Below are 17,069 nucleotides of genomic sequence, written 5' to 3' on the forward strand. Positions count from 1 at the left end.
GGCCGCTGCTACAGCAGCGGCTGCAACAATACCTACTTTTTCATGCATGTGTACATGCCTAATTTTTCTGGCCTCTGGTGCTACACTGTGGCTGCAAAAAAAACAAAAAAAAAGGCACATACATGTGTCAATTCCCCTTCGTGATCGTTACCTTGTCGTGGTGAAGGGGCTTGCGTATCACAATGAAGCGATCACCTCTAGGAGTGTGTTGGCACACCCCAGATGATAAGGTCGTTGCTTCATTGTGAACAGACCAAAAGCGATCCGCAGGATAATTTTTCATAGAAAAAACATTCATTTTCTTTCATTCTTTCTGCGGAGCTGGGTATTTTTTGGCCACGTTACTGAATGCTCATGAACAATGGCTGTAGGCTCATGCGTCCTTTTGCGGAGGTGACAACCCTGGTGGTCAGTCGAACCCAAGGCAACATCATCGACCTCATCCCATATGGGTTTTTTCTGGAGCGTGCCCTGCGAAGAGTACTGGATCAGGCTGTAGATGAGCATGAAGAGGAAGAGTTGTGGTCCCCATCACCACCAGAAGCAGCCTTGTCGTTGTCAATTGCTGGACCTGTGGCAACGCAGAGAGAGGAGTCTGAAGAAGAGAAGTCAGAGGAGGAAGGTGGCTTTGAGGAGGTGGAATACCAGCCACAGCAGGCGTCCCAGGGGGCTTGTTGTCACCTTTCGGGGACCCTTGGTGTTGTACGTGGCTGGGTGGAGGAAGAGACCTTCAATGATGTCAGTGAGGACAAGGAACGGGACATGGCTAGCTTGGTATCCAACCTTGTGCAAATGGGGAGTTTGCGGTTGTGCAAATGGACTGACTGACTGTTGTTAAACGGGGAGTTTGGTCTGTCAGAATTTGGTCTGTCACTGTGAAGCGGGCGTAACCCTTACACTACTTGACCGATAAAACATCATACCTGATCGTATTCACACACTGGATGTTTTAAAGCACGTTATTGCAAACAATTTAGGAATGTTAGGTGATTTATGCCCTTTATGGATCAAAACCCGACTCTGCGTCAACTACGTAATTTTCCATGGGAGTTTTGCCATGGATCCCCCTCCGGCATGCCACAGTCCAGGTGTCCCTGCTCTACTGAAAAATTATCTTTTTTTTCTGGTTCTGGACATGCTACAGAGCTGAAACTTCACACAAAAAAAGTTCTTAAAAATTGTCATTTTTGATAGAGAGACAATTATTGAAAAAAAAAAAAAAAAACTTAAAAAAAAAAAAAATTCTTTGGATTTATTGTTTGGGGGGTCTAAAAAGTGTACCTGTGAAGTTTCAGCTCTGTAGCATGTCCAGAACCAGAAAAAAAAATAGAATTAGGGTTAGGGCTAGGGTTAGGGTTAGGGTTATGGTTAGGGCTAGGGTTAGGGTCAGGGCTAAGGTTAGGGCTAGGGTTAGGGTCAGGGCTAAGGTTAGGGTTATTTTTAGTGCTTAGGGTTAGAGTTAGAGGGGTAGGGGTAGGGCTACTAACTCTAACCCTAAGTATCTCACCGTAACCCTAACCCTAGCCCCTAACACTAAACCTAACCCTAACCCTCTAACCATAACCCTAACCCTCTAACCTTAACCCTAACCCTCTAAGCCTAGCCATAAAAATAACCCTAACCCTCTAAGCCTAGCCATAAAAATAACCCTAACCCTAAACCTAACCCTAACCCTAACCCTAGCCCTAACCCTAACCCTAGCCCTAACCCTAATTCGTATTTTTTTCTGGTTCCGGACATGCTACAGAGCTGAAACTTCACAGGTACACTTTTTAGACCCCCCCAGATGCTAAATCCAAAGAAATTTTTTATTTTTATTTTTTTTTAATTTTTCCAATAATTGGCTATCAAAAAATTACAATTTTTAAGAACTTTTTTTGTGTGATCCCTCTCCGGCATGCCACAGTCCAGGTGTTTGTCCCCTTAAAACAACTTTTCCATTACTATTGTGGCCAGAAAGAGTCCCTGTGGGTTTTAAAATTCGCCTGCCTATTAAAGTCTATGGCGGTTCGCAATGTTCGCCGGTTCGCGAACATTCGCCGATGTTCGCGTTCGCCGTTCGCGAACAGCGAATTTTATGTTCGCGACATCACTAATGCTAACTATGTATCAAATATCATGCTTATAATCGTATCTGTGTATTACAATGAACAATAGTTCAGTGTATTCATCAGATTCATTTAAACTATAAATTTAAAGATACATTATATCATGTGTGAGAAAATATTAACAATAATTATGTCATTATATTATGTAAAACACATATATTTAGGAATGTATTATATACCATATTTTGGTTTTATATTACACATAATAATCTTACTTAGGTGAAGCTAATTACTTCATTTTAGAAACGTTTGTGTTTAAATTTTTATGACCGCTATAGATCCTACATCCTAGACACAATGTCTGAAGTGTTTGACAGGATTTTGATAATTTCATGATTTTCACTAGCCAGAGGTCATAGGTTATCTTTAAAAAATAGTGCAATTGTATTCTATATACTGAATCTAAAGAGTAATACAATACTGCCCCCTTTGGTGACTGCTACTAAATGTAAAGATTTGGTATCTGGGTATAGTATATGGGTAAAATCAGTCATTTCCCATTAATATATATATTGTATTAATAATATATCCTTATTAAATGGCATTACCAGGTTCAATCCCTGCCAAGATACATGATGGAGATATCAGATGGACATGTATGTACTATGAGAGTATGGACAGGTTTTTATGTTGTTTTTATGATTATTCTTAAATGAAGAAATTATTATATAATTTTAATATCCAATATACTGGATGATTAGTAGAGGTGTCGTCCAATGACCTCACCAGTTAATGGATAAAATATCCCAACCAATGGGGATAAAGTTCCTCCTTCTGGGTTCGGCTTATGGTAATTTTACTGTCCTTTTGTTCAATACAATATAAAAAGGGAACCCCAGATGTGATAGGACACACACATTACGACAACACTCATTAAACTTTCAACACACACGCTACTTACATCCATACATATACTCATCTATACATACTCCATCTTGCTCCATTCTGTATCTGAAACTTTGAAGGACGCCAAACAAAACTCCTCCCTAACTGCCCACTATTTTGGGAAGGCAGCCATCTTAAGGACTCTGGTAACGACCATTTTAAGCTCGCAGCCATTTTAAATGTTGCTGTTTTATTGCTGTTTATCTGATTATTATTTACTATTGTTTATTTCCTTCCTTATATGTTTTAAATTTCATGTAAAAGGGTAACAAGATTACAGTCCCAGCCGTATGAACCATATTAGATTTTTCTCTAAAAAACGATTTTTGTTTTTATACATTTTTATTAATATCAGATTTATCGCAATATTAGCGATATTAGTCTCCTGTTTTGCATAGCCTATTCTCACTCCAACTGCAGCGTGACTGTTGGCTAAGCAATTCGCAGACAATTGTGGTCTGATTATATAGAACACTTATCTATGGTTTCTACTATACCTGGGGAAAACGTAATCTTGCTTTCCTTTTAATTTCATTATTGAGCTACATATCACATTGCATTTATTGTTTTAGTTTGTATTTTATGTAAAGTTATCTCTTTGTGTTACCTCATGTCTAACCATTTATTGTGAATACATGTCTTGAGAATAAATACACTTATATATTCCCTACTGTAGACTGTACTCACTAAGATTGGTATATGCTGTTAAAAAGAAATTGATCGATTAAAAATAATTTGTTACATATTGATTTGTAGAAATAAGTTGAGATTCTCCTAACTTACAGATCTTTGCTTATTTACATAAATAGACTTATATCAGAGCAGTATAAATATTCTAACAGATCCACCAAATGTATAACTATGTGTAGATGGACACAAGCATGAAAAACTATAGTATGAACAATATAGGAAAGAGAAAAAAATAATAAAAAAAAAATATATATATAAAAGGGGAGAGAGGGGACACAGGAAAAATGGAAGGTGGTGGGTAGAGGAGTTGAAAAAAGAAGAAGGAGGTGTTTTATGGTCTTCGTTCTATAGCTTATGTGCTTCAACACAGGTACTGTATAACTTTTCTGAACTTACAATTAATAATCTTAAAGTACACCTCCAGCCATATCTGGGCTTCAACCTAAATATTACTCATTTGTTAGTGTTGGTTAGAGTAAACAAGGTAAAGAACATCTCTAAAGTTTAGTTTCTGGTCTCATTGGGGAGACTTTCCTTCACCTTCTGTCTCCATTACAATATTTTCACAGCAAAGAAGAGTGTAAACACTTCCAACAGGGCCACACATGACAACAGAAAGCAGTATTTTTGCAGCTGTCTTGTAGCTTTTGGAGATTCTTTACTTCCTAAAATTGTAATACATTGATGAGGGAATCCTTCCATGGGGCCAGTGAGAGCCACCAGTTTTACTCAAAACTGGACAAAAATGTTTTCATTGGATCGGCCCATTAGGGTAATAAACAAGCTGTTGCAGCTCAAGGCATACAACTTTAGGTGAACCCTCCGGTGCCAAGCCAACTCCAAGTTATTGTAACTTGTTTCAATAATCCCTTGCTGCTTGTTCATTTTGGCCCTCCACTATAATGGTAAATGGTTACTGTCCAATAGGTAGACATGGGAATGAGATGCCAATTTTTGACACTCCTAAGAAGTGTAGAAACAAGTGTGTAAGCTTGGGTACATACTGATGCGAATTGGATGCGAGTTTCCCCACATCAAATTCGCATGACAGGAGACTGACCAGCTCTCAATGGAGCCGGTTCACACAGCCGAGCGCACTTGAAAAGGGTCCTGTGTGTCTAAAGCTCAGTTTCAGGTCTGAATACAGGCAAATATTCAATACAAATATCCCAAAAAAAAATTAAATATTCATTACAAATATCGTATATAGTTGACCTCCACAGACGCACACCCATAGCAATCACCATTCTTATATAGCAGTATCTGAACCTTGATAGCAGACGGATTAGAATGATATCCCAGAATAATTACCAACATCGCTCTACACAAGTGAATGTTTGGTTGTGATTACAATCATTGTGATACGACACATTATAACACAGCAGAGATGTGGATTATGTGGATTACAATTATGCGGCAATTAGCTGAATAGATATAAATGTAGCCAAGCCTTCCTTCCAATAGGAATCCCTCTGAGGAAGACATGTGACCCTGTGTTGACACACATAGGGGAGGGGCAAGAACGGTAAAGGCAATCGGACTCATACGAGGTTGAGGAGTCTGATCATCCACACGGCTGTGCTGCTTTGGGGACTTTAAATACGGTATATGATGGACATAGTTTGGTGCAATGGAAGCACCTTAAACATGTGAGTACTACGTTTATTTTATTAATAAAGACATTATTAAAACAGTATAAGCACTATTGGAGCCCTTTTATTTCATGTGTCATCACATCTGACCAGGAGATCGGCATGTGTGTAAGCAGAGTATCTACATCGTACTGACTGAACCGAGGGTGGTTCGCAGGCACATTCTGACCTAGCCAAATTGCTGGGTCACATCTTGGGAGGTGAGCCTTTAATCAGGACGGGGGCATGAGTAAGGTGGCAGATCACTTTACTATTGGAGCACATTACTAATTGAAGCACCTAATTGGATTAAAGACATTGATTACGATTATATAGAAATAATCACAGCATTTCGGAATTTATGAACTATGGACTTTTACCACATCCAAATTGCATGTTTTATAGCACAAAATATAATTTATTGTGCATAATACATTTTGTTATAATTATTGTTGTTTATGTTTGCACATTAATGGGAATGAAGCATGACACTTATATGTTTTGGGTTTGAGTCAGCACATACAATGGGAGTGTGAGCAGTGTCTGCAGCTGGTTCGGCAATTTACTATTAGGCCTCATGCACACAGGGCGTATTTACAGCTGCGTCAGACATTTTTTTTGCAGCTCAAAAACGCCCCTCCATGTTAGGCCTCTTTCACACGGGCGTTCCGTATGTCTGTAAATCACCCCATCAGTTTGCGGGTGATATACGGACATAATTAATGTCTATGGGATTGTGGATGTCAGCGGATGACCATCCGCTGAAATCCGATTTGTGTCCTTTCAGTTCTGTCATCCATGTCCGTGCAAAAAAAAAAGTGCCGGAGCGGAAGAAAAAAACTGAGCGGCCGTGTGAAAGAGGCCTTATTCTTTGGCCTCATGCACACATTGGCTTTTAGAAGCTGAAAGTGGCATAGGCAGCAGCGATAAGCTGTAAAAACGTCTGATGCTGCTAAAGGCTGCATACAGCGTTAGGCCATGTCAGACATTTTTAAGCTGTAGTAGTTGGATTTGAGATTGGAAAATAGAAGAGGGCAGAGAAAGGCTGCTAAACACTAACGCTGCTAAACGTGGCTAAAACGTGCATTAACGCCAATACAAGACGCTTCTAAAAGCATGTTTTTTCAGCTGCTTTTTCCTGGCGTCAGAAATGGCTCTGCAGCTAGTTTTTTCAAATATCCCGTGTGCATGAGGCCTTCATTTTGTAATAGTGGACTTACATGGTAGCTCGCGAGACTCTTTTTACATAATTCTCACAGGCAAAAACTTGCACCTGATTCGCACCAGGAACGGTGAACAGGGACGCACCGGAGCCCAGGCACGAACCTGAGGCTGAAATAATGTGAACCCAGCCTTAAATTGGGTCTTATTTTAGGTCTCCTTTTCTAGAGGGGCTACCTCTGTATGTTCAGGTACTGTTTAACCACTTCAGCACCGGAAGGTTTTTAGTCCCTGAATGACCAGGCCATTTTTTGTGATTCAGCACTGCGTTGCTTTAACTAACAATAGCACAGTTGTGCGACGCTGTACCTAAATACAATTGATGTCCTTTTTTTCTCACAAGTAGAGCTTTCTTTTGGTGGTATTTGATCACCTCTGCAATTTTTAGATTTTGCGATATAATTAAAAAAAGAGCGACACCTTTGAAAAAAAAACCCCAAAAAAACAATATTTTTTACTTTCTGCTAAAAAACACTCCCAATAAAAAAGTTTTATTTTAAATTATTTTTTTTATCAGTTTAGGCCAATTTGTGTTCTACTACATATTTTTGTAAAAAAAAAAGCGTATATTAATTTGTTTGCGCAAAAGTTATAGCGTTTACAAACTATGGGATAGATTTTTGGACTTTTCATTTTCTTTTGTTGTTTTTATCAGTAATGGCAGTAATCAGCGATTTTTAGCGGGACTGCGACATTGCGGACAAATCTGACACTAAGTGACACTTTTTGGGGACCAGTGACACCAATGCACTGATCAGTGCTAAATAATATGCACTGTTACTGTATAAATGACACTGACAGGGAAGGGGTTAATACTGGGGGTGATCAAGGGGTTAAGTGTGCTCCTAAATTGTGCTTACTAACTGTGGGGGGCTCTGTGAAAGGCACAGAGAGATCGGTGTTTCAGCTTAGCTGAGACACACAATCTCATTGTGCCTGTCTGATAGGAGAGCCGCCTGTTTGTTTACATAGGCAGGTGGCTCTCCTGTCAGTTTCTCTGAAGATTGCAGGAGGCCGGCGGCGATCAGGCCCGCTCCTCCCACGGTCTGGCTCCCGCTGTGTCTAATCACGTAGAGACCGTGTGCACATAATCACGTAGATCTACGTGATTATTCACAGCCAAGCCGCCCTGCTGCAGTAAATCTGCGTAGGGCGGTCAGCAAGTGGTTAAGAGGCTTACGGGTTTATTTTAAAGGAGAAGTACAGCCAGAGCAGAAAGCCGGTGACTGACAGTCACCAGCTCTCTGCTCAGGGAGCTCTGAGAACCGAGCATTGCTCACTTCTCAGTCTTAGAGCCGGGGACAGATGTAGCTTCGGACCAATGCTGCATCCACTAAGTATGATTCTTGAAGAAAAACAAATCCCATACTTTTCTTAAGATCTGACCCATGATACATTGTTATGCCTAGAACATTAAAAAGCAGTTGGAATTTTAACATTAGGTTACTTACCGGAAGGGCCTGAGTGTTAGGAAGCATCTTCGGACCAAAACTTTTCCATCTGAATTCACAGACAACATCCTTAAATTCTGCTGTTACAGCTAAGCCGACCAGAAGGACCAGTTTTCCAACCTGTAAACAAACATTCATTTTAGTGCATTTAAAAAGACAATAATGCTCACACCAAATATCTTTTTTGGACTACACTGAGCCTCCGAATACGTTTGTCCATCCATACAAAAGCTTAGGGCTGATTGGCATGTAATTTAACCGCTTAAGGACCAGGCTTATTTCTGACACTTGTTTTTTACAAGTTAAAATCTGTATTTTTTGCTAGAAAATTACTTAGAATCCCCAAACATTATGTATATTTTTTTTTAGCAGAGTTGCAATACTTTATGTCACACCGTATTTGCATAGCGGTCTTACAAACGCCATTTATTTGGAAAAAAAAACACTTTTTTGAATTAAAAAATAAGAAAACAGAAAAGTTAGCCCAATTTTTTTTATAATATAAAATTATTATAAATTATGCAGAGTAAATAGATACCCAACATGTCATGCTTCAAAACTGCGCACGCTCGCGGAATGGCCACAAACATTGGTACCAAAAAATCTCCATAGGCGGCGCTTTAAAAACTTCTACAGGTTACCAGTTTAGAGTTACAGAGGAGATCTAGGGCTAGAATTATTTTTTTCGCTCTAAAGATTGCGGCGATACCTCACATGTGTGGTTTGAACACCGTTTACATATGTGGGCGGGACTTGCTTATATGTACGCTTCTGTGCGTGAGCTTGGAGGGACGGGGCGCTTTAAATTTTCTTTTTTTTTCTTATTTATTTTACACTGTCCCTTTAAGAAAATTTTTTTTTAATCACTTTTATTCCTATTACAAGTAATGTAAACATCCCCTGTAATAGAAAGTAGGACAGGTCCTCTTTAATGTGAGATCTGGGGTCAAAAAGACCTCAGATCTCACACCTACACTAAAAAGCAAAAAAAAAAAAAAAGTCATTTTTTTCATCATGAGGAAAGCGACAAATGACGTCGCTCTGGTCCTCCAATGCCATAGAGTCGAGTGGGGGCCAGCTTGCCCTCACTCGACTTCCTGCCTAGGAGGTGAAAGGACCGAATCGTTTTCCCCGCTACCGATGGCTCATGTAAACTGTGAAAATGACCCGGATGCGGCTGGAGGGGGGGCACCTCTCCCGCTGCCCATAAAAGTGATCCCGCGGCGAATGCGCCGCTAGGGCCACTTTTATCTGAAAAAGGACCGCCCGCCCTGCCATAACCCCGGTATTTAACATAAAAGTACCGACGTAAAACTGCGGCAGGCGGCCCGGAAGTGGTTAAACATTACTTTTACTCTGAGATCTTTGTATAGATGCAGAAGAGTCTGAGCCAACCAAAACAAAGGCTTTATCGTAGTACAAGATATTACTGCTGTGTTGGCATACTCAGGGTTGCTGTTAGAAATCTCAGGCCCCCTCCGAATTTATCAAGACAATATTTTCACTAAATATATATAAAAGGAGGTTGTAACGGCGCTACCTTAAAGTGAATAAGTGCTTATTGTATGTGCCAACTTAAAACAAAGTGCCAATAAAAACTTGTGTCATAAAAAACGTTTAAAATTAAATAAAGTGCACTGGTGATTTGTGGTGTGACCAGGTTAGTTGGTTAATGGACTGGGCCCATAAAGTGCAACTCAGTAAAGTGCAAGTGCTGTGCTGCATATACTAGACGAGTAAGAAATAATAAGTTCCCAATGTGCATTTATTTTTTAATAATAGCAATTGACAGAAAATAATTTAAATGCATAAGTGAAAAATCGCATAAGACAGTGAGAATAAATTAATCCGTGCCGTGCGTGGAATTTGTAATGCCACTAAAGTGAAGAAAGTGCTAAATTGAATAAAAGAAAGTAATGAATAAAATTGGGGTTGCAATTATGTTGTACATCCACTAGATGTCGCCCCTAGATATACGACCTGTACTTAAGGGAAGAGATGGTCGGTTGCTTCCGGGGTTCTCCAATGGGTCGAACCAGGCTTTTTAATACCTCAGGTTAGAAGAAAGAAACCCCATGATGTAAAGTATATCTGTAGCGTGGAAGAGAGAGCATAAAGACTCACGTTTGAGGCTGTCTAGGATCAGCGGTGATGGCCGGGAAGCTTCGAAAACCGGAAGTGACGAAATGACGTTACGACTCCGCCCTACGCGTTTCGTCATGTGACGTCTGCTGGAGCGGCCTCAACGTAACAAGCTCCCGGCCTTTAAATAGCATGTCCGTCTCCTGGCAACCAATCGGCCTCCCCCGCCGCCATATTGGTGCACGCAAACTGAAGCCGGACGGAGGACACATTGGGCCTCTCTGCAATGCCTCTTCAGATGCCGGAGCGGAGGGACAGCTATTTTGGAACATCATTTCCTGACAGCCTGTGTCTGATACCGTAATAAGGTTAAAACATGACATTTATTAAAAATCATTAAAAAAGAGGAAAAAAAATTGAAAAAAAGTCCTAAAAAAGAAAGGAAATTAAAAAATAAAAAATATAAAAAGTAAAACCGTACAACAATTCATAAAAAAATATTTCATAAAAAAACATCATATAGCGGAGATTTCGTTAAAAGAGCACCAAGGTCAAGAGGTAAAAAAATTATATTTAAGGTAATAAAATATCATGTGCCCAGAGGTTGAGTACATATTGTAGTGATAATGTACATAATTTATAGATGTAAATCGGGCATTGTTTTGAAGGGTTATAATGTTGCAGAATAAAAGATAAAAAAGGTGGAAGAAAATATGAGAAAAAAGTGGAAGAGTTATGCAAAAAAAAGTGGATCAGATGGTCGAGAAGAAGGAGATGGAGTGTTTTTTAAAATTAAATAAGGTTGCCCATAAATGGAGAGTCTCCAAGGACAGTCATTCGTTCCTGTTGTGTTTGAGAGGGCTGTCCGGGCCCCCCAAATACACAACAATCCGGATCAGGGTGTGAAACAACTTTTTCCCATTGTGATGTTGGATGAGAAGGTCCTATGATTAGCCCCTAATAAAAAAGAAGTTTTGTGGTGTTTAAGAGGTTGTGTTGTAAGCAAACCTCATACAAGTGTGGTGGGTAACCCCGAGCCTTGAGACTCTAAAAGAAAAATTATTTTATATATATAAATGTGTTGAGCTTAACAGATCGTATGCTCAAACCACCGTATAAACTACACAGATATGGAGTGTCTACGCAATGTGAAAGTTCTAGATTAAAAGCACAATATTCTTGGTGATGCTGGATGAGAAGGCCTCAAGGTAATGTTGAATAAAATAAATGGCGTTAGATGGTAAAATTGGTCAAAATGTTTCCTTTGATGTAGGAGGTTGTAGCCAGGTGTAAAAGTTTAAAACTATTAGAAAATCAAACTGTACACCAAAAAATTACATAAAACCAACCAATCACAAATAAAATTATTTCAAAGGATTGTTTCAAGGCAAATTTTCTGCCCCAAAAGAATTACATAACAAAAAGTAAGAACATCAAAAAATGAGAAAATCACAGGAAAAAAATGGTGTTAAAAGGCCATAGCAAAGATCAATAAAAACATCAAAAAGGCCCTTCTTAAAAAAATACTTTTAAAAAACTTTTTCTAAAACATTTTTCAAAAAACTTTTGAAAAGAAAGGGACTAAAAGTTTGAAGGCGAAAAAACAGGATAAAAAGGGAGGTGTTTTTTTGTTTTCCTGGGAGGAGGTTTTATTGAAACATAAACCATTTATGTGTCTGTAATGAAACAGTTAAGATCAATGTCTACATTCAACCCATCAGGGCGAAGAGATCGCATCAGAAAAATCCATTTTGTTTCATTTCTAGAAATCATTCTTGTTTTATTTCCTCCTCTCCAATCCCCCTTTATTCTATCGATGCCATAAAAAATTAGTCCAGAAGGATTTTTGGAATGCACCTCTTTAAAATGTCTGGGAAGATTATGTTTATCAAAACCCTTTTTGATATTTTTTATATGTTCTCTGATCCTTACATATAGGGGTCTGGTTGTTCTACCGATGTATTGTAAATGACAAGGACACTCGATAACATAGGTGACATGTGTGCTGTTACACGTGATGGTGTCCTTTATTTTGTATTCAATGCCGGTAGTTCGAGATTTAAAAGTATTTTTTCTTCTTGGCTGGTTCCTATTGTTTCTGCAGGGTAGGCACTTCCCACATCTAAAAAAACCATTAATACTTGTAGGTAAAGAAATGGTTTTTGGTGGATTTATCACATTGTGTACCACCTTATCTTTTAATGTGGGAGCTCTTCTATACACAAAGGATGGTTTATTTGGTAGGATTTTCTTCAAAGTCCTATCCGCTGTGAGTATAGGCCAATGTTTTTTGAATATTTTTTCTAACTCTTTATGTTGCCTGTTATATCCCGTAATAAAAGCAAACTCATGTTTGTTCTGTTTTTTCTTCTTCCCATTTTCTTTTATAAGGTCATTTCTATCGGTGTTCTTAATTGTTTCTTTTAGGTGCTCCAAGTTTTTTCTTTTGTAGCCTTTTTCGATAAATCTCTGTATCAGTATATCCGCCTGGATTTCAAAGTCCTGTATGTTGCTGCAATTTCTTCTTATCCGTAGTAACTGTCCCTTTGGGATGTTCCCTAACCACTGTGGGTGGTGGCAGCTTCTGATAGGGATATACCCATTTTTATCTGTTTTCTTAAAATATGTTTTGCTTGCCAGTTTTCCTTCTTGTTTGAATAATTCTAGGTCCAAAAAGGCTATTTTTTGTTTATCCCAATTTCCTGTGAAGGTAATTCCATATGCGTTACCACTGATTTCGTCAAAAAAACATTGTAACGATTCTGTGTTTCCTCTCCATATGAGGATAATATCATCAATGTATCTCTGGTAGTAACGCAAATTTGGTCTTTCCACACTGTAAATCTGTTCCTCCTCCCATTTTTGCATGAAAATGTTAGCCACGCTCGGGGCATATTTTGCCCCCATGGCTACTCCCTTGGTTTGTGCGTAATATCGTCCTTTGTGCCAAAAATAATTCGAGTTCATCGCCATCTTGAGGCCTTCTAAAATAAAGTGCATTTGTGCTTGCTTCAAATCTGTGTGTTTAAAAAGTGCCCATTCGACACTATCTAACCCGTCCTTCTGCACTATGTTGGTATATAGTGAGTTTACATCAATGGTTACTAATATATCATCCTCCGTCACTTCTAAGTCCTGTATGTCTGAAAGCAATTGCTTGCTGTCTCTAAGATATGATTTTCCCTTTAGGACCAAAGGCTGTAAGTATTTGTCTAAGTATTCTCCCAAGCGGGAGTGGACGGAGTCTATACCACTCACTATTGGGCGGCCTGGTGGCTTTTCTTCGTTTTTATGTATCTTGGGTAGATAGTATATAATTGGGGTTCTTGCTGCTTCTATGTGTAGATATTTGGCTTCCTTGTTATTCAGAATGCCGAGGTCCTTCCCTTTTTTGATGTACGTCTTCAGGTCCTTAGTGTATTTCTCTTTCGGGTTTTTCGAGAGTTTTTTATAGGTATCCTCTGCACTAAGGAGATGTTCCAATTCTTCATCATAGTCCTTCTGATTTAGTATCACCAGGCCCCCCCCTTTGTCTGCTGGTCTGATTACGATGTGCTTCTTTTTCTCTAATTTTTTGATGGTCTCCCATATATCTTTCTCCTTCTTCTTTTTAATTTTCAAATTTCTGATTTCCTCCTCCACCATCCTTTTGAAAACTTCTAAGTTTTCATTTTGTGGGTTCTTAGGATTAAAGACCGATTTGTTCCTTAGTTCAGTATGTTTAAATTCTGCATTGGTTGTGGGTGCTCGTTTATCTTTTTTAATTTCAAAATGTTTCTTGATATTGATTTTCCGAATGTACTTTTGTAGGTCTATGTAGGCTTCAAATTTATCGAGGTTCTTGTCAGGTGCGTATTTTAGGCCAAGATCCAGAAGTTTTAATTCGTCTTCCTCCAAAACCGCACTACTCAAATTAAAGATACCTTTGCCTAGTATTCTCTTCTTCTTTTTCTTAGACCCCCCTCGTTTTCCCCTTGGTTTCCGTTTCTTGTGTAACCGTAGAATCCGGGGGGTTCCTCTCTCCTGTGTGAATCTGGTCCTCTTGGTCTGGGGGGCCCTCTCTGGTTGTCCTGTTGGGGTCGTCTCCCATCTTCTCTCCAGTTCACTCGGTGGTCCCCTTGCGGTCTGTATGCTCCTCTGGGACCTCCTTGGTGGTAATTCCTTCTCCATGGTTGTTGCCAACCGTTGTTCCTCCATTGTCCTCCGCCTCCTCTTGGGGGTCTCCCCCTGTTTCCTCTTGGAAAAAAACCTCTGTTAGGTGGGGGTCCCCTGTTGTCATATTGAGGTTCTTCATAGTAGTTCAGGGGCGAGAATCTGTTATAGGTTTCAATTTGGTGGTAGTGTTGAGTTGGTGTTCTATCCCTTCCTAGGTTCCTCGGGTAAGTATTTCCTCTATGGTCAACGTGAGAATATTCTGGAAAAATTCTCTCTCCGGTGTGTCTTCCTTCATTTGCTGGAGTTCTGGGGGTTCTGGGGGTTATAGGAGTTCTTGGTGTTCCGACTTCCATCCAAGAATCGTCATCTTCATCCCCCATTTCTGAAGGTTCCCTGGAGTCCACACTCACAGGGTCCACGCTTGTTCCTTGTCCATTATATACTTCATCAGCTTGCCATTTATATACATTCCTGTTTTTGTAATCCAGTATGTCCCTTTTATATTTTTTCTGTTTTTTAGCTTGTATTGTTTTGTCATATTTTTGTATGGCATCCTGAAGTGCTTTCTCTTTGTTCTTATATTCCGTCGTGTCTGCATGGGGAGCTAGCTGCTCTTTTAGTTGTATGATGGTACTCTCGATTTTTTTGAGTTTGAATTGTCTCCTTTTTATGATCATTAGTAGCAATTCTCTTTCACAGTTGTTGAAAAATGTATACCAGGATTCCAGTAGGGTGGGATCAGTGATGTGGTCATTAGGTGAAATGTCCCACCTGAGCCTCCTAGGTGCTATACTTTCCCTGGCGTATTTTTCAAGGGTGACAATGTCCCACCATACCCGTAGCTGTTTTTCCATGCTGTGCTTCAATTGTTTGAATGAACCTTCCATATCCTGTCTCTGGATAATGGTGTCCTGGTCAAAAATTTCTTCTACATTTATTGTTCTAGAGGTCATGTATTTAAATATCTCCATTTTGCAGCTAGGTCTGGATGGTACCACCAAGGTGGTTCCACAAACAATAAAAGAGGTAGGGGTGACCAGCGCTATGGAGTGCAGACCTTAGACAATAGTGAAGGTGTAAGCTGCCAACAACCAAACCCACGGAGGGTTAAAGTGTGAAATATATATAAAAGGAGGTTGTAACGGCGCTACCTTAAAGTGAATAAGTGCTTATTGTATGTGCCAACTTAAAACAAAGTGCCAATAAAAACTTGTGTCATAAAAAACGTTTAAAATTAAATAAAGTGCACTGGTGATTTGTGGTGTGACCAGGTTAGTTGGTTAATGGACTGGGCCCATAAAGTGCAACTCAGTAAAGTGCAAGTGCTGTGCTGCATATACTAGACGAGTAAGAAATAATAAGTTCCCAATGTGCATTTATTTTTTAATAATAGCAATTGACAAAAAATAATTTAAATGCATAAGTGAAAAATCGCATAAGACAGTGAGAATAAATTAATCCGTGCCGTGCGTGGAATTTGTAATGCCACTAAAGTGAAGAAAGTGCTAAATTGAATAAAAGAAAGTAATGAATAAAATTGGGGTTGCAATTATGTTGTACATCCACTAGATGTCGCCCCTAGATATACGACCTGTACTTAAGGGAAGAGATGGTCGGTTGCTTCCGGGGTTCTCCAATGGGTCGAACCAGGCTTTTTAATACCTCAGGTTAGAAGAAAGAAACCCCATGATGTAAAGTATATCTGTAGCGTGGAAGAGAGAGCATAAAGACTCACGTTTGAGGCTGTCTAGGATCAGCGGTGATGGCCGGGAAGCTTCCGCGTTCCACGGCCCAGGCTCCGAAAACCGCAAGTGACGAAATGACGTTACGACTCCGCCCTACGCGTTTCGTCATGTGACGTCTGCTGGAGCGGCGTCAACGTAACAAGCTCCCGGCCTTTAAATAGCATGTCCGTCTCCTGGCAACCAATCGGCCTCCCCCGCCGCCATATTGGTGCACGCAAACTGAAGCCGGACGGAGGACACATTGGGCCTCTCTGCAATGCCTCTTCAGATGCCGGAGCGGAGGGACAGCTATTTTGGAACATCATTTCCTGACAGCCTGTGTCTGATACCGTAATAAGGTTAAAACATGACATTTATTAAAAATCATTAAAAAAGAGGAAAAAAAATTGAAAAAAAGTCCTAAAAAAGAAAGGAAATTAAAAAATAAAAAATATAAAAAGTAAAACCGTACAACAATTCATAAAAAAATATTTCATAAAAAAACATCATATAGCGGAGATTTCGTTAAAAGAGCACCATTCTGAATAACAAGGAAGCCAAATATCTACACATAGAAGCAGCAAGAACCCCAATTATATACTATCTACCCAAGATACATAAAAACGAAGAAAAGCCACCAGGCCGCCCAATAGTGAGTGGTATAGACTCCGTCCACTCCCGCTTGGGAGAATACTTAGACAAATACTTACAGCCTTTGGTCCTAAAGGGAAAATCATATCTTAGAGACAGCAAGCAATTGCTTTCAGACATACAGGACTTAGAAGTGACGGAGGATGATATATTAGTAACCATTGATGTAAACTCACTATATACCAACATAGTGCAGAAGGACGGGTTAGATAGTGTCGAATGGGCACTTTTTAAACACACAGATTTGAAGCAAGCACAAATGCACTTTATTTTAGAAGGCCTCAAGATGGCGATGAACTCGAATTATTTTTGGCACAAAGGACGATATTACGCACAAACCAAGGGAGTAGCCATGGGGGCAAAATATGCCCCGAGCGTGGCTAACATTTTCATGCAAAAATGGGAGGAGGAACAGATTTACAGTGTGGAAAGACCAAATTTGCGTTACTACCAGAGATACATTGATGATAT

At 39.6% G+C, this 17,069-nt stretch overlaps 1 protein-coding gene across 2 annotated transcripts in view; it reads right to left on the reverse strand.

The window, feature by feature from the left end:
- The window catches only part of MGAT5B (alpha-1,6-mannosylglycoprotein 6-beta-N-acetylglucosaminyltransferase B), a 300,196-nt gene that overhangs the window by 175,947 nt on the left and 107,180 nt on the right, over window positions 1-17,069 (reverse strand). For both annotated transcript variants that reach the window (XM_082272994.1, XM_082272993.1), the window contains exon 2: window positions 7,987-8,106. In XM_082272994.1, the coding sequence (XP_082129120.1) occupies window positions 7,987-8,054 (68 nt within the window). In that variant the 5' untranslated portion in view covers window positions 8,055-8,106. The remainder of the gene's footprint in view (window positions 1-7,986; window positions 8,107-17,069) is intronic.

The sequence above is a fragment of the Pelophylax lessonae genome (genome assembly GCF_965119305.1).
Source record: "Pelophylax lessonae genome assembly, chromosome: 11".
NCBI classification, from domain to species: Eukaryota; Metazoa; Chordata; class Amphibia; order Anura; family Ranidae; genus Pelophylax; species Pelophylax lessonae.